The sequence below is a fragment of the Lampris incognitus genome, chromosome 3, assembly GCF_029633865.1.
Source record: "Lampris incognitus isolate fLamInc1 chromosome 3, fLamInc1.hap2, whole genome shotgun sequence".
Taxonomy (NCBI): domain Eukaryota; kingdom Metazoa; phylum Chordata; class Actinopteri; order Lampriformes; family Lampridae; genus Lampris; species Lampris incognitus.
Genome location: NC_079213.1, coordinates 29,359,481 through 29,381,980, shown reverse-complemented (window position 1 = coordinate 29,381,980; position 22,500 = coordinate 29,359,481). Strand labels below are relative to the sequence as shown.

The following is a 22,500-nucleotide window of genomic DNA, read 5'->3' as shown; positions in this document are numbered from 1 at the left end:
CCTTTCTTCTGTGTGATCATAACGGTGTTGATGATCCGTTACAAAAGACATGGACGGCATTTCTGCTGTGAAGCATCTGTCGCTGCAGTGTCCAGTAAGCGAGACGATTATTACCGGACGAAGGCCTTCCATAAGAGGACCTTCCCAAGTCAATACGCACGGTGTCTGTTGTCATGGCAACGGGCTTTACATTGTGGATATACTACTGCAGTCTTTGGAGTGGGTGAAGACACTGCCCTGATGGTTTCACGTTGTCCAAATATGTTGTTATTCCATTAGGATCTTTATGAGTTTAATTTTCTTGAATAAGCCACTGAAGGCCGAGTGAAGATCTTTCTCAGAGACAGCATTAATAATAAATGAATAAATAAATAAAATAAAATACAGTGATACTCAGTCATGTTCCTTGGAGGGCCATGTGTATGCAGGTGTAGGCCGGGAGCCAGGTCCAGCCCTCAGGATGGGTTCTGCTACCTTTTTTCACTTTCGGGGATGCTGTGGGTGATATATTAAAATAATGGCAGCAAGCCCCAGAATCTCATTTTTCTACTTCCCCCTTTGTTTCAGGATACTTCATACTAAATACTAAACTTACTAAACATACTAAACTTCATACTTAAATTTCATACTTATATGACTATTTATGCAATTGTAGTACCTTAATATTTGCATTTACGTCATTTCGCCAGAAATATGTCCCAGAAAAGGGGTTTGGGGCCTGCTGAGACCTAACGGCCCCGAGTTGGGGGTCCTCGTTATCAACTTGTGATGGAAGGGGTTTGGGGCCCCATGAGACCTAACGGCCCCGAGTTGGGGGAGCTCGTTATCAACTTGTGATGGAAGGGGTTTGGGGCCTCGTGAGACATAACGGCTCCGAGTTGGGGGTGCTCGTTATCAGCTTGTGATGGCCCAGGGTACAGGCTAACAGGAAATAATAGTGAAAACAGGTAGCAGAACACATCCTGAGGGCTGGACCGGGCTCCCGGCCTAGTGGTTTCCCCCCCAGTATGTTATTACACCAGCCGATTTTACTCTTTCACACACCAGACAGGAGGACCAATAAGTGAAATCAGCTGGTGTGTTGTTAGATTGGATGAAATTCTGCATACGCATGGTTGTCCATCACATATGATAAGATTATCGCTGTTTTAATATGTTTAAAGGTGCTATACGTACATGATATTTAGCACAGTAACAACATAACATTATAGCAGCAAATGGCGTCCTGAACAGAGAATTACGTCACAATCCATCTGAGTGTGTTATAATCTGAGTTTCTCTTAAAAAAAAAAAATCATGTGCTTTTCTTTCCACATGACTTGTGCCATGTTGTCAGATTGCTACAATTGTCTTGTCAGAAATAAGGAGTGCCAGTTGCTAGGTGACAACATGGTTGGACAAAGAACAGCCATGGTTTTCCTCAAAAGATGAAACTCCAAAGGGTGCCCGGGTATCGTAGCGGTCTATTTCGTTGCCTACCAACACGGGGATCGCTGGTTTGAATCCCCATGTTACCACCAGCTTGGTTGGGCATCCCTACAGACACAATTGGCCATGTCTGCGGGTAGGAAGCCGGATGTGGGTACGTATCCTGGTCGCTGCACTAACGCCTCCTCTGGTCAGTCGGGAAGCCTGTTCAGGGGGGAGGGGGAACTGGGGGGAATAGCGTGATCCTCCCACGCGCTATGTCCCCCTGGTGAAACTCCTCACTGTCAGGTGAAAAGAAGCGACTGGCGACTCCACACGTATCGGATGAGGCACGTGGTAGTCGGCAGCCCTCCCCGGATCAGCAGAGGGGGTGGAGCAGCGACCGGGACGGCTCGGAAGAGTGGGGTAATTGGCCGGACACAACTGGGGAAAAAAAGGGAGGGAAAAAATCTGAGTTTCTCTGTTCTTTGTTTTTGGAAGCCGGTCTGGCCACGCGCACGTTTGTGCTTGTGAGCTAGCTAGCGTTAGCAGGATAGTGAGCAAGCTAATAATTACGTCACAATGATTTAGGTCACTTGGCACATCGAAGAAATAGCTCCTTACCAAGATGAAGGTTAATAAGATAACTATTCTGTAGAAATCAACATTCCCCAGATAGCACCCGGATGTGGGCCACTTCAGGTAATGATGCGGCACTGATGGTCTTCTTCTGGCCCTGACAAAATGGATGTGAGCTTGAAGTGGCCCATGTGTATAATAGCAAATATGGCCCAAATATGCCAAATCAAATTTGGGCCTTTTTTGGCAAAGATGCGGCGCTCTCGGCAACATATCATCTGGATGTGACCCTAAAGTGGCCGTGTGGTAAATGGAGAATATGACCCAAATATCACAAAACAAATATGGACCACCTTTGGCAAATATGTGGCACATACGGTGTAATGAATGAAAGGTCACGTGTTTAACTTGACCTACTCACGGGTGTACGTGCAGTGCGTGTGACGTATACAGGAAGTGAGAAGCGCATGTTATGAAGGTTGTATGTCGGATGAACGCTAGTAAAAGCTACACAGTTAAGAACCTACGAAGTCGGCTCGTTCTTGAATTGTTCTTATGTCAGTAAGACAAGGCGTCTACGGACATTACATGGTGTCAGAATAGTCTGTGTATCGGAACACGAGCGGTCATGCCGAAGTTTAATCCGCCGAGTGAATTCAAGTTTGACTGCCCCGTTGAATGGCCGGAGTGGAGACAACGGTTTTCGCACTTCAGGCTCGCGACAAAGCTGGATAAAGACGACGAGGAGATTCAAGTGAGTTCGCTGATTTATGCAATGGGAAGCGAGGCTGAAAAGATATTCAGCTCGTTTGACTTCGCGGCGGAGGATGATAAAGTGGACTATGATATCGTACTGAAAAGGTTCGACGACTACTTTATTCCCCGCCGTAACATCATACATGAGAGGGCGTGCTTCTATCAACGTAGCCAGCAGCCAGGAGAGACAGCGGAGATGTACATCCGGACATTGTATGAGCTGTCTGAACACTGTGATTTTGGGGACAAGAGGGATGAACATATCAGAGATCGTCTGGTAGTGGGCACAAAAGATAAGGTGCTCTCCCGTCAGTTCCAGCTCACAGCGGACCTTACTCTGGTGAACGTCATTGAACAAGTGCGCCAGGCGGAGGCAATAACAAAGCAGCTCAGCCTCCAAGCTAACCAACCAGAGGCCCAGCTGGCTAACGTCAATGTTGTCCGACGGCGGGACGGACGCCAAAACAAAAAGGGCGGACAGCGTCATGGTGGCAGCAGTCCGGCAACCAACAAAGTAGAGGAATGCGGGAGGTGCGGCAAGACGCAGCACACCGATGAGCGGAAGTGTCCTGCAACGAAGAGTAAGTGCAACAAGTGTCATAAAAAGGGACATTGGGAGCGTGTATGTCACTCTAAAGCGGTGAGAGAAGTCACTGAAGAGGTTAAACAGCTGTACTTTCTGGGAGAAGTTGGCAAAGAGAGCAGTCAGGAAGATTGGACTGTTAGTTTAACAATAAGTGATGTACCAATAACCTTTAAAATTGACACGGGGGCTGACGCTACTGTTATCAACCAAGGGACATTTAAAAAGCTGAAGCCAAACATAAAACTGGGACCTCCTGACACATGCTTCATAAGCCCAGGTGGAAACATCAGCTGCATAGGACAGTTTCAAGCCACAACCAACTACAAGGAGAAACAATACTCCTTTCCAGTGTATGTGATCAAGGGGAGAGGCAGCTGTCTGCTGAGTCGTCCAGAGGCAGTGGAGATGGGTCTAGTGAAGCGGATGAATGAGGTCAGTGGAGTTTTCGGTTCAAGTGGACTGCTGAAAACAGACCCAGTGAAAATAGCTCTGGTGGAGGGTGCCCAGCCATACGCGGTGCATACAGCCAGACGGATACCGCTGCCACTTGTACCACTGGTTAAGAAAGAACTGCAGCGCATGGAAAATGAGGGCATTATTGAAAAAGTGACTCAGCCCACAGAATGGTGCGCCGCTATGGTGCCGGTGCTGAAACCGAACAAGAAAGAGGTTCGCTGCTGCGCTGACCTCAGGAGGCTGAATCGAGCGGTGAAACGTGAGAAATACGTGCTGCCCACTATGGAGGAAATAATGCCAAGGCTCGCAGGGTCAAAGTTCTTCACAACGTTGGATGCAGCAAGTGGGTTTTACCAGATCCCCTTGCATGAAGACAGCAGGGGGCTCACCACTTTCATCACGCCATTTGGGAGGTATGCTTTCTGCCGCCTTCCATTTGGTATAACGAGTGCTCCAGAGATTTTCCAGAGAAAGATGGCGGAAACTCTGACCGGGCTAGAGGGCACAGAGGTGTACATGGATGACATCCTTATACATGGAGAGACTGAGGAAATCCATGACCGGCGCCTAGCAGAGGCGCTGGGGGTCATTGAAACAGCAGGTCTCAAACTGAACCAAGCGAAATGCAAGTTCAAACAGAAACAAGTCCGCTTCCTTGGTCATATCATCAACGAGGCAGGCATCAGACCTGACCCGGACAAAGTGGCCGGAATAGAGAACTTTCCTCAGCCCCAGAACGTGACGGAGCTCAAGAGGTTCCTCGGGATGGTGAACTATTTGGCAAAATACGTCCCAGAGCTGTCCACTGTAGGTCAGCCGCTTTATGGACTGCTTAAAGCAACGACAGAGTGGCTGTGGGGACCTGCACAGAACACAGCATTCCAAGACCTTAAAGCAGCACTCGCCACCGCCCCGGTACTCACCTTTTACGACGTCACTAAGGCTACGGTGGTGTCATCAGATGCCAGCAGCTACGGGCTGGGAGGCGTTCTGCTCCAGCAGCACGGGGAACACTGGAAGCCCGTGGCCTACTGCTCCCGACGGCTGAGTGACGCAGAGACAAGGTACGCACAGATCGAGAAAGAGTGCTTAGCCAGCGTCTGGGCATGTGAAAGGTTCGAGAAGTACTTGTTTGGGCTCGACAATTTCAGACTTGTCACCGATCATAAACCACTAGTGCCTCTCATGAACAGCAAAGACTTGGATAATGTGCCCATTAGGTGCCAGAGACTGTTAATGAGGCTGATGCGTTTCAATGCAGTGGCTGAATACGCACCAGGCAAAACTTTAGCTGTGGCTGATGCACTCTCCAGAGGCCCAGAGCAGCGCTACGGAGATGGTGCTTCTCATGATGATGTTGCAGCGCACATTGATGCCATCGTGTGCCAGGTGCCTGCCACACCTCAAAGGATGCAGGAGATAAAACAGAGCACGGATGGGGATCTGCAGCTCCAGACAGTGTTGGGCTTCATCAGACACGGCTGGCCTGAGTATGTCGATAAAGTGCCGGAGACAGTCAGAGACTTTTATCAGGTGAGAGGGGAGTTATCTGAGGTAGATGGTTTAGTCATCAGAGGCAGTCGTATCGTCATTCCCACAGAGATGAGGGAGGTGATCTTAGACAGAATACACGACGGGCACCAGGGGATAGTTAAGTGCAGAGAGAGAGCTAGCCAGTCAGTGTGGTGGCCCAAAATGACAGAGCACATTACAACAAAGATACAGCAATGTCAATTCTGCAGAGAACACAAGAACACACAGAGAAAAGAGCCTTTAATGTCAAGTGAGCTCCCATCCAGACCATGGCAGAAAGTTGGCATAGACCTGTGTGAGTACAAAAAGCAAAACTACTTGATAGTGTCTGACTATTATTCCAGGTTTTTGGAGATTCTAAATCTACCAACAACTACTAGCAGTCAGGTTGTAGCTAGGCTGAAGGCTACATTTGCACGTTTTGGTATCCCTGAAATTGTAGTTAGTGATAATGGGCCACAGCTAGTTTCAGAAGAGATGAGGAGGTTCAGTGAGGATTATGATTTCATCCATGTGACTTCAAGCCCACACTACCCCCAGAGTAATGGACAGGCAGAGAGGGCTGTTCAGATAGCCAAAAGCATATTAAGGCAGGAAGACCCTCTCCTCGCCCTGTTGACATACAGAGCTACACCCTCTTCTTCCACTGGAGCCAGTCCAGCGGAATTGCTCATGGGTAGGAGACTCAGAACCACCTTACCCACATTGCAGCATAACCTGAAACCGGCCTGGCCTAAAGAGGAACTGATCAAAACCGCTGACGCCGCAGCCAAATCGAGGCAGGCTTTCTACTACAACCGCAGGAACGGCGTGCGGACACTGCGCCCACTGAACTCGGGTGACGCAGTACTCACCAAACTTGATGGACAGAAAACATGGACAATGCCAGCAGTTGTTCACAGTCAGAGCTCCACTCCCAGATCCTACATAGTGGAGACAGCTCAAGGTGAACATTACAGAAGGAACAGGCGCCACCTGTTGGCCACACCCAAAACACTCACCTTTGTCAGCAGGGATCCTGACCATGTCACTCCAGGGGAGAGTGGAAACATGGATGAGTCCCGAGCAGCAGAAATGCCAACTTCCACACCATATGTTACTCGCTCTGGCAGGGTGAGCAAGCCTGCAATCCGGCTGGATTTGTGAGGCGTATGGACTTGTGTACTGTGGGGGATTTTTTATTTTTTTTGTGAAAAGGGGGGTGATATACAGGTTAGAAAATCATCTTAGAGGGGGAGATGTAATGAATGAAAGGTCACGTGTTTAACTTGACCTACTCACGGGTGTACGTGCAGTGCGTGTGACGTATACAGGAAGTGAGAAGCGCATGTTATGAAGGTTGTATGTCGGATGAACGCTAGTAAAAGCTACACAGTTAAGAACCTACGAAGTCGGCTCGTTCTTGAATTGTTCTTATGTCAGTAAGACAAGGCGTCTACGGACATTACATACGGCATTGCTATGGCTTGATTCTGGTCCAGATCTGGCAAACAGGAGCGGACTGCCCAAGTGCCATCATTCCATGCAGTATGTGAACCGGATGAAAGTGTTGGTGTGAGATGGGTCCGGGCCACAGCAATTTTGCTATCTGGGTCCAATCAACGAAACAATAGCCAAGCGTGGTAAATAGCCAAATAGCTAAGAACGTGAAGGGAGAGGGGAGGTTTGTTTTGGTTTGGTCTGAGATGCTGGGTCTGAATGTCGTGCATAGCACCATTAAGCTGATCATTTCACAGCCTTCATGTTTCATCTGTTTTCCAAGTTTACAGTCACAAAGCACATTTTGTTGAGCTTCAGTCGGTGGGATAGAATTATCCCTTCAATCCTTGCAGGTGCAGTGTTGATGTAAGCCATGGTGCCAGTCCAGTATCTTCCTAGGTCCTCAAAGCAGGAAATGACAAAGCTTTAATTGCATGCATCAGCACATGGCGCTATTAGCCTGCACCGAATAAAGATACAACTAGAGGCTAAATATGGGTTTGGTACTCAGGGAGTGGGTGGCTTTCATTACCAAGGAAACTAATGCAACAGCCCCCTTTTGTCCCTTGCTACCCATACTGTGGATCAAAAGAGTTGAGTTGTTTTTTGTACATACGACAAGAGCTCAAAGTATTCTCTTTGGATAGGCTCATCAAACGGAGGCGGAGACGAGTAAGCTCTCTCACCAGCTTTTTTTCCCCTTCTCCCTTTTTTACTTGAACAGAGTGGAAAGCATCTCAGGGCCTCAGGGTCAGTAGGGCTGGTCCCTTGCACCGTGGTGGGTATTTCATTTCAGATAGTTTTCTTCTTTCGTTTTATTGTAAGTCCTTGCAACAGTGTCAACAGCCGTCCATTATTGGTTAAAAGGTCACCCTCAAAAACCGATTATAAACACCAGTCTCTGTTGTACTCTTGTTGAGAGTACGTCATCCCTTTCAAAAATCGACCTGAAATAATTATACTAACATTTAAGCCACCACATTTAAAAACATACCAAAATGTAATGACACATAAATTAACCAGACATCCTGTTTTCCCCATTGAACTTAACATTTTGTTGATGAGACAAAATGTATATAGTATTGTAACGATCATGGATGACTAGACTCGCTAGCCCTGGGCTAACGGGTCGGACTGGTCAAACTACATATTGTACCCCACTTTATACTGCACACCGGTGGTCAAACTACATATTGTACTCCACTTTATGCTGCACACCTGTGGTCAAACTACATATTGTACCCCACTTTATACTGCACACCGGTGGTCAAACTACATATTGTACCCCACTTTATACTGCACACCTGTGGTCAAACTACATATTGTACCCCACTTTATACTGCACACCGGTGGTCAAACTACATATTGTACCCAACTTTATACTGCACACCTGTGGTGAAACTACATATTGTACCCCACTTTATACTGCACACCTGTGGTCAAACTACATATTGTACCCCACTTTATACTGCACACCTGTGGTCAAACTACAAAAAAGCAAGCTTACAGAGGCTTTGAGTAGCTTATAATGATGCTATTAGAATACTACTAAAAAGACCTAGAGTGCAAGTGAAATGCTTATGGCTGCAGGAGTCAGTACCTTTCAGGATCTTCTAAGAAATCTCATGTATAAATTTATTTGCCGGCTCAATGACTCTGATAATGTAAGCATCAACAGTTTAACTAATATAAGATTCAGTGCCACACACTACCAACCCCAGCAGTGGGCCCACTGGTATAACTGCCTTCTTATAAGACACCAATTTGTTCCTTTTATGTTATTTTATTGTGTTTACTTTATGTATTGCCCAGAGCTTGTCTTTTACCTGTTTGCCTTTGTCTGTTATGGACCCTGAGTCTGAAGTAAAGTTTTGAATTGAAAAACTGAATTGAACTGAATAGCTGTTTGAAATAATGTCGATGGCGGTATTCAGTCCCCTGTACATGTATAAATGTTCAACTCTGAGTCAGGCCCTCCACTGCACTGTGCCTTTCACACCGCTGCATTATGGACCTGTACAGAAGTGAGAAAAATAATCTCCTCCACCGTTTCTGTTGTCTTTATGTCTTGTTAGCCAAAGAGACACGATAATAACCCTGTTGTGAAACACAGGTTGAGAAAAAGAGGTGCCACAATGCCTTCCAAATATGAAGAACTTCAGACCCCCCCCCCCCGCCAGGAAGTGTTAGTACTGCTTTATGAGAGCATCCTTTAAAAGTGTGGCAGAATAGCATTTCAAATAACATACATTTTATTATTGCCAGGGATCACATTAACGCACATATTTACAATTTTACAATAATGTCTGTCTTTAAAGTATACTATACGATGGGTTAATTTGCAGCAACTGAATTCCCCCAAGGGGATTGATAAAGGAAACTTAATTAATTAATAATTATTCTAGGTTTGCACCTTAGCCAGCCTAAACATCTCTGAATAGGTCAAAATGGTGACAAATGAAATTCTGATCTATTAATTTCCTTCATTGTTGCCCCAATACAAAACCCAATAGTGTTTTTCTGGATTGTAAAAGACCGTCTCCTGCAGTTTAAACCCACCCTGTCCTTTATAACTGTTCTACACAAAAGACTACAAAAGAGAGAAACAATTATACGAGTCCTATTTCAGCTCGTGACTCTGATGTACCCATGTAGCTACTGTGTATTGCACATGGAAAAATGCTTGACAAAGAGGTTGTTGCACCCACCCTGAACCCCTACTAGAAATACACTAACACCATGGTATGATGTTTTATTAATCTAATACTATTAGGATTAAACTGATAATTTATTTCTTGTCTGTTTCTTGCCCGACACAATTGGCCGTGTCTGCGGGTGGGAAGCCAGGTGGGGATATGTGTCCTGGTCACTGCACCAGTGCCTCCTCTGGTTGCTCGGGGCGCCTGTTCGGGGGGGGGGGACTGGGGGGAATAGTGTGATACTCCCACGCGCTACGTCCCCCTGGTGAAACTCCTCACTGTCAGGGGAAAAGAAGCAGCTGGCGACTCCACATGTATCGGGGGAGGCATGTGGTAGTCTGCAGCCCTCCCCGGATTGGCAGAGGGGGGTGGAGCAGCGACCGGGATGGCTCAGAGAGTGGGGTGATTGGCCAGGTATAATTGGGGGAGAAAGGGGGGGGGGAGGGCAGATGTATTCTCTGCCTGCCATGAGATAGTGATCCATGCTACAAAGCCTCATGTTAGGCCATCCAGACAGGTTCCTTTAATGGTGTGTCATTGCAGAAGGACAACTGACCAAAGTTAATTGATCCTGGCAAGTTTTATGATGCACTGTGCACAAGCATGACAAGTAGGATGGTCACAAATGAGGAAGACTCCCTCTTACACAAAGTGAATGTGTTGGATCAAAAAGCACATGGCCATCCCACTACCATTACTGTATGGTGAAGAGGAAGTTAGAGATCTCTGCAGTCAGTTAAAGATAGGGTTCTCTGGAGTCAAACAGAGCTACAGGGATTTCAAGGAAAATCCAAATATGTCAGTACACGGAGCCCTGAAGAAACTCAAACATGCAGTGGAAACGGTTGTTGTTAGCAGTGCAGAGACTGGAAGAGGTTTTTCAGAAATTAATAACGTTGTCACACCACTGTGCACAACAACTCAGAATAAGAAATACATCAGCTCTTATATTCGTCAAAATTGTTCGCCCTCCTCTTGAGTCTTGGAACCCAACAAAATATGTGGAAAAAGTGGGTACTTACCAGGTCTGTTGACCACTTAGCATATCGGGCGCCTGTTCAGGGCGGGGGGGGCTGGGGGGGGATATCGTGATCCTCCCACACACTACGTCCCCCTTGTGAAACTCCTCACTGTCAGGTGAAAAGAAGCGGCTGGCGACTGACTCCACATGTATCGGAGGAGGCATGTGGTAGTCTGTAGCGCTCCCCGGATCGGCAGAGGGGCTGGAGCAGCGATCGGGACGGCTCGGAAAGAGTGGGAATTGACCAGATACAATTGGGGAGAAAAATCCACAAAAAATGAAACTATTTCTTGCCTGAAAGAGCACGATCTGCAGGTCCATATTAAGAATATGGATTCATTACCGGCGTAAGCCTTCAAGAAAACAATTTATCACGCTATCAGAAAGCCACGGCTAGTCTTTGTTGCTGCAGTACTAGCGACCCTCTACTGCTGGGAGTTCTGATTAGCGGAGTCAGTCTATCGTCCTTCTCTCTGCCAATCACGGGAATGCATGTTAAGTCGGTCAGTGTGCGTGCCTGTGGTTGGTGGAGAGGGGGGGGCGGTGCTGGCCTGCTGGTTACTGATTGGTTCCGTTTTTTTTTAGTTTGGGGGCGTGGCTGTGGCCGACAACAGCCGAGAATAAAGATGACGTTGGGTGAGTCTGATCTTTACGGCGTTGAACGCTGCAGAATGAAGCCAATATAAAGGATACAAAACGGACAGATTTGCGTCTATAATTTCTTTATTTAGTTAAAATACATAAGAAACAGATACCATAAATCATATCTTACATCTTGACTGTTAATTCTTACAAAAGTTATCACAAACTGTACATGTCATGACAGTAGTTAGCAGTTGCTGATTTTGCTCACTTTATAGAATTAAACCAATATGCAGACGACCCCAGCTGAAGCACTACACTTGTACACATGGAATACCTTAGCGTCGGACTGAATAGGGTTTCAATAGGACGAAAATCTTCACAACCGTCACAGAACGTGTATAAATGCACTTGAATACAAAGCCTGAGCTGTGCAACTCGCCACCAAACAATATGTTTACTCAGCAATATCTTGACGTCTCCAGAAGTTTACGACGACTTTTTTTTACTTCACTTTTAAATATATACAAACATTGCCAATGGACAAGTATGTGTATAAATATAGACACAAAGTTAGAAACTTATGATTTCTTTATATTTATGACTTACAGTCTCCCTCTTCCGGTTAATACTTCAGGCTCGTGACAGGCATGCTCCAAGTAAAAATAGTCACGTTTTCAACATCGGCGGCAGCGCAGGGGGACAGCGTCGTCCTTCTCGTGTGCAAGTTAGTTTAACAGTTCATAGCCTTCATGTATTTGCTATGTTAATTTCTTATTAGCTATTTTATTACTCACATGTAAACAGAAGATTACTCGATGTATTCTGAGATGCATTTAATGTAATGTCGTGTGTCTTTATGCAATGTAAAAATATACTATATATAAAATGGCCGGTAAAGATTTGAGATCTGAGCGTGGTGCAAATCATGGGGTTTATAGACCCTTTTATGACCCACGTCACGCATAGTATGCGCGCGCATTTTGGCAGCAAAATCACGTGATCACTGTTTGTATTTCCCTCCCCCTAAAATGTATTTCTGATTTTTCCCCTTTTCTCCCAATTTAGTGGCCAATCGCTCCCTATTCTAATTCAACTCGTACTGCGTGCGTTCGCCAGCTGCATCTCTCCGGCCGGCAGTCTCGAAGGAGACGCCTCGCCACTTCCGGGACAAGGCGAATCCAGGCCGAACCACTGCTTATTCCGACACACACAAGAGCCCTTTCCGACCAAAGTAGAGCTGGTTCAGGCACACGTTCCGTTCAGGATTCTGAGAACCCTGGTGTTAGTGTGGCGAACGGGTCCGCGTTTCGACCAGTTTTTAAGCGGAACCGTTGGACGTCATCAGCGGGGGACTTTGTGCGTTGCACACCGGATGTAAACATTAGCTACATCCCACTGAAACCCACTAGCTAGCAATATGGCATCATATTATTACGTCGTCCAGCTCCACTTTTGGACAACTTTTTTTATCGTCTCGGTAGTTCTTAAGTTTTTTTTAAACTTGTTGATAATTTGTTCTTGCGTTCGAGTGAACCCATTCTTGGCCATCTCTTCTACTGATTCGCCATACAGCTTACTCTTTGTCATTCTACTCTAGTTTTTCCTGAAACTCGGGAGATGCCCAGATAACAACCAAACACCGAGTTTCCTCAGCTGACCACTGCGCACCCTTCTTATCTGCCGATTCCGCCATTATCCACCGTCAGGCTATCTCCTCTCTTCCCCCTCTGTAATGTCACACGCCCATTTATGTCGTCACGGTTCGCGCTGAAAAACCTGCTATTTTTTTGGGTGCCGGTTCGGAACTAAATGTTCGGGTTCGCAACCAATTTATTTTTGGTCGAAATGCTCTGAACCGTTAAAAAAAAGGGGTTTGCGAACCGACACCGAACCCGTTCCCTGTTGGTGGAAAAGGGCTAACAGAGACGCATTCATGTGACGAACACAAGCCGACTCCGCCCCCCTCCCGAAGGCAGCGTTGCCAATTATTGCTGCTTCATCGTGTCCGGCCATAGTCGGATCTGACGAGACCGAGGCTCTAACCCCGGTCCCCAGTGGGCAACTGCGTCGACACAAAGCCGATGCTTAGACCACTACACCACCGCGGACCCTGTGATCATTGTTTACCAGCTGTAAACGGGTCTGTTGACGTTGAGTAGGAGTGGACATGTTTAGGACTCTGATATCCCATAAAAGTGTCTTCTCAGAGCGTTTTTTGTTTTTCTTATCAAATCCGATTCCCTGAATTTGGACTGGTGAGCTGTTGCACATTAGACGTCGGTCCTGTTTATTTGTTCATTTGCAAGATTTAGGCCACTGAGTTTAGAAAGGTAATCATGAAATTATTCCCTATAATAGCTTTGTTAGCATCATTACGTTCTTATTTGTTCGCTCATTTCTTTTGTTGTTCTTCTTGGATTCTTTTTTTTTTTTTGGTTTCAGAAAAACCAAATTCAGAACTGCTGATGCTCGTGGTTCTCTGTGTTGACTGACAGCTGCCTGTCCAGCATGGTGTCTTGCTACATGTGTTGGCTGTGTTTGCTGTTTATCTGAGCATCCTGCGAAGGACTGGAGTGACTGCAGGTAACCATGGCTTCTGGTATACATATAATATGTGTCTGCTGTGATTGGTCATTTTTCTAAGGCGTGTACCCAGCCCTTTGAGGCATTCAATTTTGTTTGTTTTTTTCTACGGCAAAAAAAAATAATTTCAAACTCACTGAATTATCTATTTGTCTATCTAATGCTCTAAAGCGAATGTTGTCTTGGTGTTGAGCATCTTAGCCCTTCATCATTGTGCTATGCCAAAATGAAAATGGTGGCTGACAAAGGGGGCTGCACTGGGCCAGAAAGTGTAATTCTAAATATCAGTAAAGTTGAATTATTTGTTATTGAAAAGCGTATCACAAAGGGCAACCCGGCATTGAGTCCTCCACTTCATGAGGCCTGTATAAAAGTTTGGCAAATACAGGATATACTAGTATGTCACATTCACCAGTAACATTTGTCTAATATGGATTTGGGATGTAATTTCACAGTACGATGTATTAAAACAAACATGACTGTGTGATTAGAGAAGACTAGATTAAAATGAGTTTAGAATGACCTGGATTCATACACACTGACAATAAGTGCTGTGCATAGCCAGCTCTGCCGAGCCTGTGAGAAATCTCAAGTAACAAGAGGGGGAAAAAAAGGAAATGAACTCCTGTTTCGAAAAAACAGCTTGATCTCATGAGTTGATTAGGAAATACATGATACAATGACGTCCACTTTCACATGATGTGTTTCTGAGAGGCCGTCTAGCAGCTCAACTTCTGATCAAATCCAAACGAACCTCTTGACATTTCTTTCAGGGGTGTATGCTGGCGCTCCGTGTGAGGTTCTCAGGGAGTCTGCGGGGGTTTGGGTGAAGGACAGGACCCTTGACTCTCAAAACTCGCCGCTCTTCCGGGCCACTGCAAGTAAACACAACACAAAACCCCAGACTTTGTTTATCAGTAGAATGTGCCTGCATTTAATTATTTCACTTGCAAAGACTTGGATTAAAATTGTGTGTGTGTGTGTGTGTGTGTGTGTGTGTGTGTGTGTGTGTGTGTGTGTGTGTGTGTGTGTGAGCAAGAAGGCTGTGTGGATGTGAGAGGAGAATGAGAGGGAAATATTGTTAATATGGTTGCATGAAGAGGTCGCTGTTTGTCTGTTTTTGTGACTTGGAATACTTGTAACATCTAAAACATGACGTTCCATCGCATTATTACCCCTAATAAGATAAAAAGAATGCAAACAAGCAATACACCCAAAACATTTTCTAATTACAGCACTTCCAACAAGATAGGCCTGGACTAGTTATGAAGCCAGCCTCTGCAGAGTTTGGTAAAGTTGAAGTGGGTTTACACGTGGCTCTCAATGTCACATGGTTGGAGGCAAAAGTTCTAAATGCTGAGACAAGTTTTTATGTTGACAATGGCATTTTGTTGTAGATGCAGAGCACCTCATGAACCTGGCTTCAAACTCACTCACAAACTGACATTTAGGCTCGCATTTAGCTGCATCATCTGCATACAATTGTTTGCGCATGGGCCATAATTATGATGATTGTCACAATTATATGAAGATTAATGATAACCATCATCATAATGATGATTCTGGAAAGTCAGTAAAATGGCAAAACTTCACAATGCCACCTAGTTCACACACACACCCATTTGGAACAATCCAGATTTTCTCATTAACAAATCACCCAAATGGAAGGAAAAAGGCACAACACATCTACACCACATCTTCGACAGTAATACTTTCGTTAAATTCCAACAATCCATGCAAAAGTATGGTCCTTGGAAGGGGCAATACTTAGCATATACACAATTAAAGCCTGCAATCAAGACAAAAAGCAGCACATCCAATAACAACCTTCAACCACCACCCCTATTAGACAACGTCAATAAAATTGCTAATACAAATCAACCTCTGTTAAAATGACAGAAAGTTGAATCAGTTCATCTGGTGGTTTTTTGCCAGGAAGACGCCCAAACAGTGCACCAGCCGATCGAAGAGAGGAGAAGGACAACAGCTGCCTAAGCATACACCAGTGCTGATTCTGTATGTGGTGGGAGTGTTGGAACAATTGAGATATTGTGGCGGACACTAGGGGCTATGCCTCTCACCCAGCAGGACTGTGAGCTGGGGGCGTGGTTTACGTTCCCGGGCTCGCCGGTGCAGGGTTGTTCCTGCTGCAGTTGGTTTTTGGAGTTGAGGAATAAACATCAAACTCGCCTTGGTCTCCTGTGTTTTTCCTCATTCCTGCCACATTGGTGACCCCGAATTGAACATGTTTGGAGCAGAAGAGGAGTGTGAATCCACTTCGGCCACGCCGCCCCAACTCTCACAGCCGGCCGTTCTCGCCGCGGCTGTGAAACTCCCAGAGTTCTGGCAGAGCGACCCGGCCTCGTGGTTCCAGCATGTCGAGGCGCTGTTCCACCTGCGTGGAATCTCCGCGGACGACTCCAGATACTATTTGGTCATCGCTGCGCTGGACCAGCAGTCCACATGCCGGGCCATGCAGCTGTTGCGCGCCCCTCCGCAACACGATAAATACGTCGCCCTCAAACATCTTCTGCTCCGGAGGTACAGCCTATCTACCGCAGAGAGGGCAGATAGAATCCTTTCCCTATCCGGTTTGGGCGACGGGACGGCTGTGGATCTCATGGACAATATGCTGTCGCTGCTAGGCTCAGACGAAGGTGGGTTCCTTTTGTAGCACACTTGATAAGAATGACACTTACAAGGGCTGGTGTTTTTGTTGTTTTACTCCATCTGTCAAATAGACATTACAGAGGACACGTTTTCAGAGCATGGCTCACTATACGAACGGCAACACTCATCTGACGATTCTACCCGAATGCCCCAGAGTGCACCGCGAGAGCCAGCACTACGTCACACAGGCTAGAAGCAATTAACCTGCAGTGTCCTCCTGTGGCGAGAACCGGCTATCACAACAACACAGCAGACAATTCTCCTCTTTACTAGTAGTGAGTGGTCAATGAAGGTAAGTATATGAAATAGAAGGTAAGTATATAAAATGAAAAATAGATGGGGGGCTACTAAATCCCAAGTACCCCACACTCTCCCCTCAAAAAGATAATGGCGTCCCGACATTCATTGAAAAGATAGGTTATTACTAAGCAGGAGTCAATCTGGATACTGTACTGTAATCAGTCATAACATATAACACACATCTCCTATTAATGGTATATGTTTTCAGTAAATAATGTGCACTTGAATCCACTGCTTCTTCCGTCTTGAGGCCGGGGAGCTATAGTATCCGACTAAAAGCAAATAACTTTGTAATAGTAATATCCCTGGTGGTAACAGGTGTGTTCTAAAACACTAATGCTACAGTAACTCTATGTCTGGTGATCACAGGACAACTAAAATCACAATAGCTATAACAATTGTAACATGTCAAAAGTTTTTTTTTTTTTGGTGTTTTTTAAAAAAAAAAAATTACATTTATTTATTTATACTGACTTGTCTGATTTGCTTATCTACCAGACACACTAGGCTGCCCTAGTCTGTGATAAGTAAACATAGGTGTAGGTTTTCTATTTCTCAAAGGATATGCTTTTTCTCTGGCAGGCTGCACAGCTTCCCCTGGAGGAGGCTGCAAGGCATCTCCTGGTGGAGGCTGCAAGGCATCTTCTGGGCTCTTGTCGTCATCGGGCTCATCCTCTTCTTCAGCTCCAGATGTCTCGCCATTCTCTGACACTGTCCCATTGTCCTCTATTGTTGCAGGCTGCTCCGCAAAATCCTCTTCATCTTGACCGTCTCTTTCCTCCGGATAGAACTCCAAGGCGTCTGGGCTCAGCTGACTCTGGATCTGCTCACTGGCTCTGACTGTTGGTCGTCCCACGATGCATCTCCAGTTATCCTCATCATCTGAGTCACTGTCCTGTTCCTGGTTCCACTGCATTTGTCTGTCTGTCTTCTTTCTCTCCCGTCTAGGTTTCACAGGTAAGTTCTCTCCTCTTGGGTCCACAGGTCTCTGTCTCTGTTTCACAGGTAAGTCCTCTTCTCTTGGTTCCACCGGCAGGAAGTCGCATGGCAGAAGAAGGTTCCTATGCATGATTCTGGTTCGTCCTTTTCCATTCTCCGGCTTCAGCTCATACACAGGGCTGTCGGCGTGCTTCCTCTGTGTTACTACATGCACCTGGTCCTCCCAGAATGGTCTTAATTTCCCCGGTCCTCCTTTCTCGTTCAGGTTGCGGATGAGAACCCTGCATCCGGGATACAGCTCTGTCCCGTGGGCCTTTTTGTCGTATAGTGTTTTGTTTCTGGCCCCCTCCTTCCGTGCTGTCTCTGATGCTAGGCGATAGGCGTCATTCATGCGGGCCTTCCACTTCTCTGCATATTCTTGATGGGATAGTGCCTGGTCCTTTGCTCTAAGGCCAAACATCAGGTCTATGGGAAGTCTTGGATTTCTGCCGAACAACAGATAGTAAGGTGCAAATCCGGTTGCTTCATTTCGGGTGCAGTTGTATGCATGTATCACCTTTGGGAGTGACGCTTTCCAATCCGTTTTCGCAACCACTGGCAGGTTTCTCAGCATCGCCAGAACCGTTCTGTTGAAACGCTCGACCTGACCATTTCCTTGCGGGTGATACGGTGTTGTGTGAGAACCCCTGACTCCACTGTACTCCTGCAGCTTGGCGAAGAGCTTATTGTCAAACTCCTTCCCTTGGTCATGGTGCAGCGTCGCCGGGAAACAAAATCTCAGCACAAAGTCCCCGAATACCTTCTCTGCGGCGGTTTTGGCAGCTTTGTTTCTGCATGCATAGGCTTGAACGAAACGGGTAAAGTGGTCCATAACCACCAGTATATACTCGTACCCTCCCTTACACTTCTCTAAGTGTAAGAAGTCAATGGAGACCATCTCAAATGGGTGTGTGGTCACGATGTTGGTGAGAGGGGCTCTGGTTGGTTTGTTGGGGCGCTTGGTCTTCAGGCAGCTACACACCTGTGTGATGTAATGTTCCACATCTTTCTGCATGTGAGGCCAATAGAAACGGTCCCTCAACAGGTGCAAAACCCTCTCCACGCCTAGATGGCCCAGGTCTCTGGGCAGTTCTTTATACACCAGCTCATGGAACTTTTTCGGCAGGACTAGCTGAGTTCGGGTAGCTGTTTTCCGGCGCAGGATGCCATCATCATCAAGGCACAGCCGATGCTTCTCTCTCACGAGTGTCGCAACACCCCTGCTCGCACACTGTGTTTTTCCCCGAGGCCACTGATTGGAGGTTATGTACTTCAGCACCTCACCAATGACAGCATCCTCCCTCTGGGCGTCTCTCACCGTCTGACTGGGTATCTCTGCCACAGGTGATGTATGTTCCTTCTCAAACTCGGCTAGTGCTGTGGCTATGGTTACCGGACACATCCAAGGCTCAGCTCTCTCCAGCTGTACTGACAGCGCCTGGGTCACACTGTTCATGGCCTCGGGGTGTACTTCTTGTGAACAGGTCTGCATGTACTGCTCCATCGGCATGCGTGAGAGGCCATCTGCGTCCCCATTGGCTCGTCCAGGCTGGTACTTGATAGAGAACTGGAAATCGGCTAGCTCTGCTACCCACCTGTGGGTGGTCGCATTCAGTTTGGCTGTCATGAGCACATAGGTGAGGGGATTATTGTCTGTGTAGACAGTGAATGATGGAGCGTGGTAGAGGTAATCTCTAAATCTCTCACATATGGCCCATTTCATCGCGAGGAACTCCAACTTCCCTGAGTGGAGATGGTAGTTCTTCTCAGGAGTTGTCAGTGTCCTCGACCCGTACGCGATGACTGCCAGCCCACCCTGTGACTGTCTTTGATACAATACTGCCCCGAGGCCCTCTCGTGATGCGTCGCAGTGAAGGATAAAGGGCTGTTCAAAGTCTGGGTAGCCCAACACTGGTGGCTGGATGAGGAATTCAATCAACTGACAGAGGACCTGTTGGTGTTCAGCTGTCCACTTAACTGGGTGAGAGGAGGGCAGATGGTCTTGGGAGCCCTTCCTCCCCTTGTCCTTTCTCTTTTGTTTGAGCTTCCCCGCTGCTGTCTTCTCTGGGGTGAGGAGGTCATAGAGAGGCCTTGCGATTCGGGAGAAGTTAGGTATGTAGGGCCGGTAATACGAGATGAATCCCAGCATCTTCCTGAGCTCTCCGATGGTCGTAGGTTCTCTCTCCTTCAGTGGGACCGGGGCCACATCAGCGGGGTCCATTGTGTATCCATCCTTGGTCACAAGCCTTCCCAGGAACCTTACTTGGTTTTTGAAGAGTTCACATTTTCTTGCCGTCAGCTTGATTCCATGGCTTCTGTAGCGGTGCAGTACTCTTCTCAGGTGCTGGAGGTGTTCGTCGAATGTGGTTGAGTGGACCAGGTTGTCATCTAAATACGGCTGACAAATGTCGTCCCTCAGCCCAATCAAACATTCCTCCATGGACCTCTGGAACTCTGCTGGTGCTGAGGACAGTCCGAAGGGAATTCTCACCCATTCATATAATCCCCACGGGGTGATGAATGCAGTCAGTGGGCGGCTGGACTCCTCAAGAAACCCCTGGTGATATGCCTTCCCCTGATCCAAGACAGAAAACCCGGCACTCCCTCCAGGCTGTCGAGCATATCCTGGATGCGTGGTATTGGATGGCGGTCTGGGATGGACCTCTTGTTCAACTCACGGTAGTCACAGCAGAGGCGGAGGCTCCCATCCTTTTTCCGCACACACACGATTGGGCTTGAGTAGGGTGATTTTGACTTAGTTATCCAGCTTCTGTTCAGTAAATCCTCGAGGTATTCCTTCACTTCTTTATGAAGAGGCTTTGGGACTGATGTGTATGTCCGCTTCACCGGTGTGGTGTCACTCAGGCGGATCTTGAGCTGGAGTGATGGAATAGTCCCCACATCATGGTCATCGCGTGCAAACACACTACTCTCCTCCCGCAGTAGCTCTCTCACCTGCAGTTGTTGTTCAGGTGTCAGGTGGTTCAGAGGGACAGGCGGGTCCCATAGATCTTCCTCCTGGTGTTCCGTCTTGACATCACCTGGCCCTTTCAGCTTTGTTGTGTCTCTAATCACAGGTCTTCGTTCTGTACCTGTTGTGGAGGTCCCTGGGATGACTGGGTTCACTGTACTAGTCCCATCCACATCCAACGGCTTCACGGCGGCAGGGTAGATGGCTCTAGTTCTTTGGGTCTGCCCCAGGGGAGTCCGTGGCGGCAGTGTGATGTCATGAGCTGTGACGTTAGTCACTGGGACAGCGATGCATGACCAGGTTCCCTTCTGTAAACATACAATGTTTTCATCCACCTTCAGGCCCTCTGGCCACTTTGGGTTCACATTAGGCTCAAAGAGGACGTTCTGGTCTGCTTGGAGGGGCCCTGCTCTAACACCACACTTAACAGTCTTTGTCTGGCCCGCCGGAATAGTCATGCTTTCTCGGCCCACTTTAACCATCCCCTCACCTTCCATATCATCTCGGCTCTTTATAAGCTTCACGAGGACTTCAGCCTTCTTGTAGTCAACCGCGAACGCAATGCTTAGTGCCTTTGTGATTACACTTGATGGCTGTCCAGCTCCAGACTCTAACAGGTGTTCAATTACATTGTAACCGATGATCGGTTCTTCTGCTGTGCCCTGGTGTGTGGTTACTAGTATTGGCACAGTGAGTTCCATTGGTGGGGTCTGAGTGGTGCTATTCGGTGCTAACTGGACAGTCACTTCCACCCATCCAGAGAAAGGAATGGTTGTCTGGTTTGCTGCTTTACCAGTCAGGGTGCCAGGGCCAAGGATCTCTTCTGTGCTTCTCACCTTGGTGTGTGGGAGATGTTGTCTCCTCCATTCTTCACTGATTAGGCAGACCTGCGACCCGGTATCCCACAATGCCTGTGTGGCTACACCATCAATGTAACAGTTTACCATGTATTTCTTTCCAATTAGGTTCAGCAGCTGTGACTGGCGTTTTGAGGAGATATGACTCACTGTGGGTGCTTGCTGTTCCCGCCCTGCCTCGTCTCGCTGTCGGGCAGACACTCTGGCTTCTAGTAGCTGAATACTGTCGTCGATGAGCTTGCTGGTGACAGTACAGCTAGATGTGTCTACCTGCTCCGATTTTTCAGGCCTCTGAGCTCTACACCCTCTTGAAAGATGGCCACTCTGTCCGCATTTGAAACAGTGGTTGCACTGGTCGCCCCTTTCACTGTCTTGACAGGCTTTGCATCCGCGCTTCCTCACAGGCTGCTGCTGACGAGAGGGTCTTTGGCCAGAGTGGTTCATGGCTTTTCTCATCTGTTCCATTTCTCCTTTCAGCTGTCGGATTATCTCGTAGAACGCAGACTCCTTTTGGTTCCCTGCCTGTGTCTTAAGGGCTTTCACACTCGTGGATGTTGATGGCGACGACTCCTGACCCCCGACCACTGCAGCTTCCGCTCCTAGATACTGATGTGCCTCAGCTCGCACTTCCTGCACTCTGGTTTCCTTACTGTGGGAGCTCTTCTTGAATTTCCGCTGTCTCTCTGACTCGAAACTTGCGGCTTCTATCATCTTAACAATGAGAACATCATCAGTAGTTGCTTGATCATCGAGATAGCTCTTGAGCTGATATTTTACCTGGTCACTCACTAGCCCAGTTCCCACAGCTCTTAGGAACTTCTTCTGTATCAGTTCAGGGCTGTATTGTTCATCAGAGCCAGGCTCTCTTTTTGCTGCTAAGAGTCTCTCTTTAAGTGCTATGGCTCGGAACAGGAAGTTCTGTGGTGACTCCTGACTGTCCTGTGTGATGTTGATTAGTCGGTGATATAGGTCCACAGAGCTATCCTCTTTGAAATGGCCTTTCAGAATGGTCCTCAGCTGAGGGAGAGTGAGTTCAGTTT

The 22,500-nt window shown here is 47.2% G+C and overlaps 1 protein-coding gene across 3 annotated transcripts in view; it reads right to left on the bottom strand.

The window, feature by feature from the left end:
- Positions 1–14,487: 14,487 nt before the first annotated feature.
- syt10 (synaptotagmin X) overlaps positions 14,488–22,500 on the bottom strand; it is a 36,913-nt gene continuing 28,900 nt past the window's right edge. For 2 of the 3 annotated variants that reach the window (XM_056277134.1, XM_056277135.1), the window contains exon 7: positions 14,488–14,559. In XM_056277134.1, the coding sequence (XP_056133109.1) occupies positions 14,488–14,559 (72 nt within the window). Of the gene's footprint in view, positions 14,590–22,500 lie in introns of all 3 variants that reach the window. The other variant, XM_056277133.1, reaches the window with a different exon arrangement.